Genomic DNA, 11960 nt, shown 5'->3' on the forward strand with positions numbered 1-11960 from the left:
ATATCCAAGGACTGTTAAATGATTTATTACTTCTTTATGCTGAAACAAAAGAGCGATCTCTGAAAAACCGTCTCACTCGACTCCAGAAAAAACTTAAGAGACAACTTAATCCTGAGGATCTATCTGATAACAAAAGCGTTTCTTCGGATAATAAAACAGATAGTGAATGCCCTAAACTATTAACTCCCTAAGTCTCCATTCAAAATTATTCAATGGAATTGTGATGGGTTTTTTCCTCGCCTGGAAAGAATCCAAAAATTAATATCAGATATGCGCTCTGAAATCTTGTGTTTACAAAAACCAACTCTAAAATAGATAAACTCCCTAAATTAAAAAACTATATCATTATTTTCGCACCAACTGCGCGAGAGCTAGCGGTGGCACCTCTATTTTCATTTCTAGTGAACTATTTTCCTCACCTCTCCAAATCGCTACAGATCTTGAGGCTATTGCAGTTTCCACCTGGTGCCCAAATAATCTTACTATTTGCAGCTTATATATTCCTCCTAATTATCCTTTAAAAGAAATAGAACTTCTCAACCTAATTTCTCAACTCCCCCAACCATACATTCTTGTAGGTGACTTTAACGCCCATAATACAATGTGGGGATCCAATATTACCATAGGAAAGGGAAAAACTATCGAAAACGTGATCAATTGTATTGACTCATATTTGCTAATTACTGGATCAAATACACACTTGAATTTCTCATCTGGCACCTTCTCATGTATTGATCTTAGCTTTAGTGACCCCAAACTTGCCCCTTCACTAAATTGGTATACTGTTAATGATCCATATGATATCACCCATTATCCTATTATCATATCCTCCAGTATCCCTAACCAAAATGATACTTTATCCAGAAGATATTGGCGCTTAAACTCTGCCGACTGGACTAGTTATACGTCTCAAACGAAGTCCAACCTATCGGAATTATCTCTCACAGATGATATAAACAATAACGTACTGAGGATTACAGATGCTATACTTTCAGCTGCTCGTCAGCACATTGGTAAAAATATTATCTGTCCCAAACAAAAAACTGTCTCTTGGTGGAACTCCAGCTGTGAAAGTGTTATAAAACAACAAAAAATAGCACTTAATTTGTATCGTAGTCATAAAACACAAACATTCTGGCCAAAACCTTTCTCAAAAGAACAGTCGGGATTCCGAAAACATAGATCGACCCAAGACAATCTGGTTCTTCTCCAATCCCATATTTCTGTTGCCCTTAATAAAAAACAAGAGGTCATTGCAGCTTTATTTGATATCTACGGTGCTTTTTATTCTGTCAGGAGACAGTCAATTCTAAATAAACTAACTTCACTAAATATCTCCGGACACATATTTCATTTTATTCGGAATCTCCTAACTGTAAGGACATTCAAAGTCTTTGCTAATGGAATTTTCTCGTCAACCTGTGCCCAGACTGATGGTGTTCCCCAAGGATCGGTTATAAGCCCCACTTTATTCAATCTAGCAATAAACGATATTTGCTCTGATCTCCTGCCTCCCATCAAGTATGCTTTATATGCAGACGACTTGGTTATTTACTGTCATGGCACATCTACTCCTACTACAACTAATCTAATTCAGTCAGCAGTAAACACCCTAAGTAAAAATATAATTCACTTAGGATTAACTTTTTCACAAACAACTTATCCAGAATTATTAAATTTAGTAGACAACCATCTACATTATCTCCTACTATCCTCATTAATAATGACCGCCTTCCCGTTGTTGATCACTGTAAAATACTTGGTCTAACATTCGACTCTCGGCTCACCTGGAAACAACATATTCGAGAAATCAAAGGCGAATGCGGCAAAAGATTAAACCTTATTAAAATCCTTTCGCATTACCACTGGGGAGCAGACGAAAACTCCCTTATCAAAATATATAGGGCCATCATTCGCTCGGAATTAGATTATGGCTATCACATATATACCTCGGCCGCAAAATCTGATCTCGATCTCCTGAACTCGGTGCATAATACAGCTTTACGCCTCTGTTTAGGTGCTTTTCGATCTAGTCCTGCAGAAAGCATTTACTGCGAAGCTAATGAGCTCCCTCTTTGGATCAGTCGGCAGCAAATTCTGCTTTCTTACGCAGCCTCCGTATCGGCTAACCCCCTCAATCCTGTCTACTCGCTTTTCACATCAAATTCTAACACGTTACACAACTCCTCGGCCTTGCCATTATTAAAACCTATCCCTTTAATTTTATCACAGCTGCTTGACGGCGTCAACCTCAAACAAACTAGCCCCCTTCCTATCCCCTCTACTTCCCCATGGACTACCAACATTCCTAAATTCAACACATCCCTTATGAGATACAATAAGCATGCAACACCCAAACAATTACTTATAAGTTATTTTAATGACATAATAATGAATAACCACTATGATTTAGTGTTATACACAGATGCATCCAAAAATGAAACAGGCATAAGCTGCTCTGTTACAACGTCACAAATTGCAATAAAATCTTCCCTAATCCCATCAACCTGTAACGTTCACACAGGTGAACTATTCAGCATTCTACAGGCCATCAATTCAATCTCTCCACCTTATAAGCTCGTCGCCATATGTACAGACTCACTTGCCTCTATATTATCCATCCAAAATATATTTACCGAACATCCTATTGTCCAATCAATACATGACTCCTACCAGCTTATCTCATCCCAAGGAATAACAGTTACTTTAATTTGGTTACCTTCCCACATTGGCATCGAAGGCAACGAACTAGCAGACAAACAGGCAAAAATTGCAGCTACATATACCGTCACCGATAATGTTATTATTGGAAAGGATTTAAAATCACAGTTCAAAAGAAAATCCAGAGTTACATGGCAGCAGCATTGGGACACTATTAACACAGAATTGGCCATTCAAGACTTACTCATGGATATCTTATGACTGCTACTGCTAGACCGTTTTGCTCCAGCTGCAACTCGTACCTAACCATGAAGCATATTTTGACCGAGTGTCGCAAATATATCATCGAAAGACAACAGTTTCGGCTTAGCCCGAACCACAATGAAGTCCTTAACAACTCGGAACCAATTACCTCTCTACTTCAGTTTCTCAAAGATGTACAACTGTACCACAAACTATAGAACAATTGTGTTACTGTGTATTCATATTGTATACTTGTATCAATGAACCATTTCATATTTAATCTATTATGACCGTGCAAGTGGCCATAGTAGCCGAGCACGTTAATTTAAAATAAAAAAAAATAATACCGTGATAAAAGTTTTTATTAATGTTTATATTTACTTAATATTTTCGATTCTCATTCTATTATCACGTTTATTATTAAATCTTGAAAAACCTTACATTCATATTTAACAATTGATTGGCTGCTAATATCTTCGTAATATAGTATACGAGTAATATTATATTGATTGACAAGTTTCGAATTTGCATCCTCAAAATTATTTTCAAGCATAAACTTTATCATTTTCCTATAGAATAATTTGTATTACTTCGAAAGCATCAGTTGGGTATACATCCAATAAAATTAATTCATAATCATTCAAGATTAGTAACTTGCGTCATTCATTTTAAGTGATTAACGGGTGTGGCAGTTTAATATTGACATTGCTGCAGCTCTTCCCTTGTAAAATAATTTCATCATTTATTAATCGCAATGTTTCAATCAGAAAGTATCAACTTAAAACTTGAAATCAGAGGAGCTAGAAAAATGAAAGAAGATAGAAAATGAAGCATCAATGAAAAAAATATATATACAATTTCAACAGATTGTGAGAATAATAGAGAAAAAAGGAAATTGTATATTTTGACAAAGAGGTGAATATAAACAAAAACGGATAGTAATACGAATCAGCCACTAGTTATAATCAACAAAAATGAGTTGAGAAATGTGAGAAAGGTAAGAATTTTTATTGATAATGACATAATCAGAGAATAAAGGGAAGTAAATAATGAAATAATTGCGAAGGGGGAAGAAAGAGAAGGAGAATGTTTAAAATTAAATCGTATTCATTCTTTCTGTATACCTCGTCAGGTTCAGATCGTTTAGTTAAATCCCAACAATAATAAATTCTTGTTATATATTATTTGTTATAATTAAAATGGGATACCACAATTGTTGAAGCAGTGTTTTTATTATAACATTTTGGTAAATATACTTTGAAATTATTTACGTATCCGGAAATCAATAGGCCAATCAATGAGACACAGACTGTTTGGTTTTTCTCGAGCTGAGATTTACTCATATATTTGATCCGTTTCTCTTATTTTTTTCAACTATTGACTGTGATTTTGGCAACCAAGATCACAGCAATATGTCTAGCCTCCCCTCACTACCAAAAATCAATCCAAATACTCACTCTCCACCTTTATCATATGCTGCAGCTACCTCAGCCAAATCTCCATCGCTTTCTGTGTCCGCACAAGATCAGGCCATCATTATGCCTTCTATTCCCAACACTGTACTATTTGACTACATTAAATCAATCGTCTCTCCTAAAAATGTCACTTTCGCATCCAGAATATCACACGGACGCATATGCATTTATTTATCATCGACGACTCAAGTCCACGAACTTCTCAAAACCAACCAAAACATCCTAGTTAATTCCAATTTAATCCCTATACGTCGGCTTAGATCTCCAACCATATAAATACTCATTTCCAATGTGTGTCCATCCATTCCCCATACCGTCATCGAGAAAGCACTGTAAGACCTAGGGTTATCACTCACTTCTCCTATATCAGACGTCAAATGCGGCTCACCTGATGATGAATACGCACATGTACTCAGCTTCCGCCGAGTAATGTATTACCAACCCATAATGATTTTTCTCTTCAATATCTCGACTGTAATCAGTCATCAAAATACAACACACAGAATATTCATTTCTACCGACAAACAGGCTGGGCACACTGCTGATTCATGCCCCAACACTTCCATCCCTCAAGATCCCTCTCTCAAATCAATTGATTCGGTCAATCTCATCCCCTTCTCTTGTGCTGACCCTACTACCACTACTAATACTTCAGTTATTCCCGTAGTATCCTCGGAGGACACCCTTTCTCATTTTCCCTCTCCAATTTCCTTATCAGAAACTAGCGAAAAACGTTCCCGTTCGAATGACAGCAGCCTCGATTCACCACAGTCTATATCTCCTACTGATCTTCATCCAGATCCAATGCCTCCCCCCGAATTTTCAACATCCAGCTCCAGAAACCCTGCGAAAAAGAAGACCAAAAAATCTAAACTGACTAAAAACGATTGTCACTTCATAAGCTCTGAATCACGCTCCGTTATATATAAACTATTCGACGATTCTCCTGAATCATTTTCCCTTACAGGCACCCAATTTATTGCGTTTCTTGAAAACACGTATGGCATCAATGACCCCCTCCCCGAAGCCAACAAATTTACTTCCGACACAACCCTGCTTCTGAAGGATTTATCCCTAATTTATCCTAATATAAAAGAAAGATCCTTAAAAAAACCCATTACACGTCTAATCAATAGAATTAACTTTAAACTTCACCCCGAGCAAAAAACTCCTCCCGAAATGTCTATTACTGATATGGGAATACTACTGACTCCACGACATTATCTTAGTAAATACACTCTCCCTTCTTCCTAAACAAGTACATTCTCCCTGATATAGTGGAACTGCAATGGATTTTATCATCGACTAGAAAGAATTCAGAAAACCATTTCCTCCCACAAACCTGACTGCCTTTGTCTCCAAGAAACCAATTTGAGAAACTTTGAAGGATATTATTACATCCGTACCAACTGCATAAGAGCCAGTGGTGGTACTTCAATATTTGTATCCAGCGACATATACTCATACCACCTTCCATTATCAACAAACCTTGAAGTAGTAGCTGTCACTACTTGGTACCCCAATAAACTTACCATTTGCAGTATATACATTCCACCGGACCACCCCCTTAATGAAAAAGAGTTAACAAACCTAATTCGTCAGCTTCCCCAACCATACATTCTTGTTGGTGACTTTAATGCACATCACACTATGTGGGGCGCCACCCAAACTCGCACTAGAGGCAACACAACAGAAAAAGTCATAAATTCAACTGGTATCTGTCTGTTAAATACTGGATCCAAAACTCACTTTAACATCCCCTCAGGTTCCCTTTCTGCTATTGACCTCAGCTTCTGTGACCCTAAACTGCACTTTCTCTTTTTTGTCAAGTTTCCGATGACCTACAAGCAACCACTTTCCTATTAGTATATCCAATCCCTATATTAAAGAAACTGTTGCCAAAAGCTTCTGGCAAATAAAAAATACAAACTAGCTTGAGTTTACCTTTCTCTCCGAAGCATACTTATCATCTTTGATCATTTCTACGCTTATAAACGATACGCTAGATATGTTCAATAAGAGCATACTTGCGGGTGCCGAGGCTCACATTGGTAAAACGGTCTTTTCCTCGGCATGTAGGGCTGTTCCATAGTGGAGTCCGGATTGTGCGAATGCCATACGTGAATTAAAACATGATCTTAATAGGTTTAGACGTCATAAAACACAAGAAAACCTTATTGTACATAAAAGGCTTAAAGCTAAAGCTAAATTTATTGTCAAGCAAAGTAAGAAATCTGGTTGGCAAAGTTATACTTCATCCCTTACCCACAATACGGACTCCAGTCAAGTTTGGAAACAAATTGCACAAATCCAAGGCAAAAAAACTAATATCAAAATTCGTTTTTTATTATCTAACGATCTGCTCCGACACTAACAGCAAAAAAATCTCTGACACACTCGCACAACACTTTGGAGAATTTTTCAGCATCCATAATCTGGCATCCGATTATCATAACTCACATATTCAGCCCTCCTCCACACTCCAGCTAAATCCTCTCGATATTGCGTCTGTCCATGGTCCTATTAATGTAAATTAACTAAAATTGGCGCTATCGTCCTGCAAAAATTCATATAATCATTCATCCATAATTTCCTAACCGATAGAATTTTCAGGGTTTCCGCAAACAGTAAGCTCTCCCTTCCCCATCCAAAAAATACTGGCATCCCTCAAGGTTCAGTATTGAGCTCTACTTATTTTATTCTCACAATAAATGAGCTATGTGACAACCTCCCATCTCCCGTAAAATATGTCCAATACGCTGATGACCTAATCATTCATTGCCATGGTAAATACGTCCCCTCTACATGCCAACTTCTCAAAAACGCAATAAATGTACTACAAGAGAGATCCCACTACCTAGTATTATCATTTTTCCGAATCAAATCCATGCTGATAAAATTCTCTCGAAGAACATCTATTCACTCACCTCAAATTTTCTTTGATAACCCCCATCTACCTATTGTGAATCAGTGCAAATTTCTTGGCTTTATCGACTCAACTGGAATCACCATATTCATGATGTAAAAGGCATTTGCCTAAAGAGGCTGAACATAATTAAAAACGGAGCTCTCGTATGCTCAAAGCTTGATTATAGTTGTTTTATCTATATGTCCGCTTCCAAGTCTAAAACTGACTTAGTGAAATCTGTTCACAACACCGCTCTTCGCCTTTGCCTTGGTGCCTTTCGTTTAAGCACCGGCGCTAGTGTCAATGTTGAAGCTAATGAGTCACCACTATCCTTAAGACGACAATCTCTTCTCCTGTCATATGCTGCTAAAGTATCTTTCGATCATCCTAATCCTGTCCATTCGCTACTTACCACCACTTCCGTATCTACTAACTCACGAAAAACAGTAAATTCAATCCCCGAATTGCTCGCATCTCTACTCCAAAATACCAACCTCTCTTGACCCTTCCACTTTTTTTGCCTTCTTCTCCCCCTTGGATAAAAAATATTCCCATAGTAGATACCTCACTAACCATCTACAATAAACACAAATCCCCCTAGCTTTCTTGTAGAGAAAGCATTCCTGGAAATTCTGCATATAAAATCCTTCGATTTAATTCTCTATACGGATGCCTCCAAAGCCGAAACCGGTGTGGGTGGCGCAGTTACTACAAACTACGAACTCATAAGTTCTTTCCGCTTCCTTCGACGTGTAGTGTTTACACTGGTGAACTATACAGTATCCTTCAAGCTGTCAAATATATTTCTCCTCCCCATAAACATATCGCCATATGTACTGACTCTCTTTCATCCATACACTCAATCACAACCATATTTACCGACCATCCTATAGTCCAAAACATTCATGACATCTACTAAACTCTCATTGCTCCTTATATAACAGTCTCCCTCATCTGGTTTCCATCGCACACTGGAATTGCTGGAAACGAATGTACCGATCGCCATGCCAAAGAAACCACAAAGAATCAGTCTGAAATTCCAGTTCAGCTGGCCAGTGATCTGAAGATTAACTTCAAACACCTCATCAAAAAATCTTGTCACGATACATGGAGCAATAGTACTACAGCACTACATCACATCAACCCATCTACTTCTCACATTTCCCTAAACTTTTTGAATAGAAGAGAAGCTGTGACAATAAGAAGACTTCGCATCAACCACACGAAACTTACTCACGACTATTTGATGTCGTCAGAAAGTCGTCCTCTCTGCCGAACTTGCCAAGTTCCTGTGACTATTAAGCACATCCTCACCGACTGCAGAGAATATTCTACCGCATATCAAGAGTTTGATATGAAAACCAACCTCAAGGATATACTTAACTGCCTGACGTAAATGAGGAATTTCGTGGAGTTTCTTAAAGCCACCAAGCTGTATAAGAAAATATAATTAATTTATGCATTGTAATAGATTTTGTAACAGTCTCTCTAATTCTATTTAACTTATGATTGTTTTTGTGTGCAATGACCAGCGCTGTCGAGGAACGTTAAAATGAAATAAAAAAAAATCGCATGGGTGCAATTCGTTTCTTTTAATAATTTGTACTGACTTGATATATGAATGTATCTTGAGTTGATGATGAAGTAGAATTTACTCTCACTCCTGACAATATGTATCTTTTTGATCAAATTGACTATAGAGGAAGGCAGGTTAAATGGAATACTCCAACATACATAAAGTTGAAATTTGAGAAAAAATCAAAAAGTGCAAATTATCCCATTTTACCTAATAGGTAGGGCAAAATATTGAATATCAAATTTTAATAGCATGTAAAAATACTGATGCGGATATTTCACAAACAAATATGGCCTCATCATCGTCGCCTACTCCAGCACATAAATTATGTGCCAATCGCACGAAGCAATGGCAGCTTATCCCTCAGAAGACGTAGAATTAAGATGGTCACAATACAGACATTCTGCGTCGCTGCTCTGACTATCTTTACTATCACTTGAACAATCTTTTCGCAATTGTCTTATCACTTATCTTTTTACCGTCTACGGCCACTATCTTTCTTTTAACGGCATTTTATTTTGGTGTTTCATATTTATTACTTTTTTTAAGAGATTACCCTAGCTCCTCTTTATAGGGTGCGGATGTCTGTAGTCTGTTTTTTGAGTCCTTTTCTTTGGAAATACAGAATCGTTCGTTTCAGATGTGCCTGGCTGAAGGTCACCAGTAGGAGTGGTTTTATTTGTGTGGATACCTGAAATTGTTTGTGTGAAGAAGCAGATTTCTTATTTTTGGACGTTGGTTCGGAGTCAGTGATGGACGTGAATTTGTTTTTGAAGTCGTTTTTCCTATTTGAATTGGTTTTGCAGTCGTTGCTAACACATACTTCGATATCATTATCATTATAGATCCAGGTAACTCATGCTTAATTGAGACGACTTTGTTATTTTGTTTTGTCATTTATGCGTTAAAAAAACACAGATAGTTGATGGGTGGTAACTACAAGGCCTGGCTCAGTTTTAAGCCATTTTCTTAACTTCTTCTTAAAGGCGACGTATATTGCTTGGAGCTAGTGATTAGTATGGAGTGGAAAGCAAAAAAATATGACTCCACTGTCTCGTCCATAACATATAAGTTCAAGAATTTTTGTATGTGAGGCGTGCCTGTCTAAAAGAAGAAAAAGTCAAGGCACTGATTCATCGTTTATCTTTCCGCGCAATAATTTTAGACATTCATTCCGCATTTACAGTTACATCCATTTCGTCCACGTCATATATCACCTCTGGTGTGGTATTTCCCAACTAATTCTTCAGGAAGTGCAAAAAATGGTGTAAAAGGAACTTTTTGAATCCTCTTGCCCGCATTTCTGAAGTTGCTTCTGGTTTTTTTAATGTGAAATCTGGATGTCGCTCAAGAAATTCTTAGAACAAATATCTTTCAGCACTTTGTGTTACTTTGTTGAACGGGGGATTGATGAGCACCCTGCATCCTTCCACAGTTAGTCCAAATTTCTTCCATGCTATTCAAGTAATTGACAATTTCATCTTCATGGTATCTTATAACTTTCTAAAATTTCTGACAATGGTACAGCTGAAGCAATTCTGTTTTTTCCAAGAGTGGTTTGTGAAGAATTAAACTGAAAAGAAGCTCCATGATTATCTACCTATCTATATGAAATTATGGAGTTTCATTTTGAACTACAGCTTTAGTTACAATTTGCATGCTCTCCATTGGCCACCTCTGCCTGTTGGTAGAACGATTGTAATTATACATCATCTGATAATAAAAAATATTAATTGATTTGAAAAAAAAGTACTAACAGTCTGGTACGTCATATTACCCTAACCCATTTTGCCCTTCCTGGACTATTTCACAATAATCGTACAAAATATACCTTAAACATGAACTACTTCCACAAAATAATATATCACCTTAAACTTAAGACTGTACAAGTGGCATTTCGAAGTAAAAATGGCTAGCATGTTTTATCTTAACCAGATACGTTTATACTAACAAGATTAGCCACTGTAAGCACCCGTGAGCATGTCTTTAAAATACAACTTATTTATCAGAGTAGAGATAGTCAAAATATCGATTTTGCTCATCTACCCCCGATTTATGTAGGTCGAGAATAGTATCTATATTGGGAAGATAGATTTAGCGTATCTAAATTTATTAAGAAGAGTGACCAAATATGGAATATTATCCCTAAAATAGAATACCGACATTTTTCGGAAACAAATATTCCTAGTTGCTAAAGACAATGATCTTCTGTTTCTTTCCATCATTATACTCGCGTACAGGTTTTGATTTGTCAATCGGGAGACGCTTGTGGCCGCGGTGTTTTGTTTTGACACTGTGAGAAAAGTTTCTCACGTAGTATTTCTTAATACGTAGTTGAAAATAATATTGTATATTCAATATTATGCATTTATTACATGTTTGTGTCATTGTGATTAGTCAGAAAAACTGCATGTTTTTATTAGTTTGGAATTTCCAAATATGGGTAGTCCGTGGGGTCTAACTATGTACTATTTCATATTTGGACACCAAAATATCATCTGGATATATTTCGAATCTAATTTTTGGTTCTAGTATGCCGTCTTGGAGTTCAAAATGAAAATTAGAAGAATGGAACACAGTTCACATGAGAGAAGCTATCCGAATGGTTAATAATTTTTTCAAACTTTTGCGAGCAAATATTTAGATTTTTATTTTGGTTTACAATACATCCAAGTTTTCTAGTATACCTTGTAGTTTAGTTTCGAAATAAAGACATTTTTTTATGAATGAGTGCCAAAACTGTTTATCTCACATAGTTGAGTAATCGATTAAAATTTTAAATTCAGTAGTCTCGGGTAGTGATTGCTAAAATATATCATTGTTTGATAGATTTCATTGAGTGTTTTGTACCAAACTAATAACTAGTTTCTATTGATTAAGCGAGTATTCTAACGCCGTTCCTGCATTATATTATATTATCTTATAATGTACAAATTCTGTGCTTCTTTACTTTAGAATAACTAATATTACCGTTGACCGTATTACAAAGTATTTGCAAATAAATCGGTGTGTGGAAATGGCAGTAATTAAGATATACTTCTAAGGTATTAGTGCGAATCTCTCCTCGTTACATTCTACAATAATTTGCGTTACTATA

General features: G+C 36.6%; 1 protein-coding gene across 1 annotated transcript; it reads left to right on the top strand.

Moving 5' to 3' along the window:
- The first annotated feature begins 2391 nt into the window (after nt 1-2391).
- Nucleotides 2392-2922, top strand: LOC130450668 (uncharacterized). Its single transcript, XM_056789188.1, has one exon. It carries the CDS (start codon nt 2392-2394, stop codon nt 2920-2922), a length of 531 nt encoding a protein of 176 aa, XP_056645166.1.
- The last annotated feature ends 9038 nt before the right edge of the window (nt 2923-11960 follow it).

This window comes from Diorhabda sublineata, chromosome X, assembly GCF_026230105.1.
Source record: "Diorhabda sublineata isolate icDioSubl1.1 chromosome X, icDioSubl1.1, whole genome shotgun sequence".
In the NCBI taxonomy this organism is placed as follows: Eukaryota; Metazoa; Arthropoda; class Insecta; order Coleoptera; family Chrysomelidae; genus Diorhabda; species Diorhabda sublineata.

Bases quoted from the DNA above. Each gene is read 5' to 3' on its own strand.
- LOC130450668 (XM_056789188.1), top strand. From the start codon at position 2,392: ATGAATAACCACTATGATTTAGTGTTATACACAGATGCATCCAAAAAT.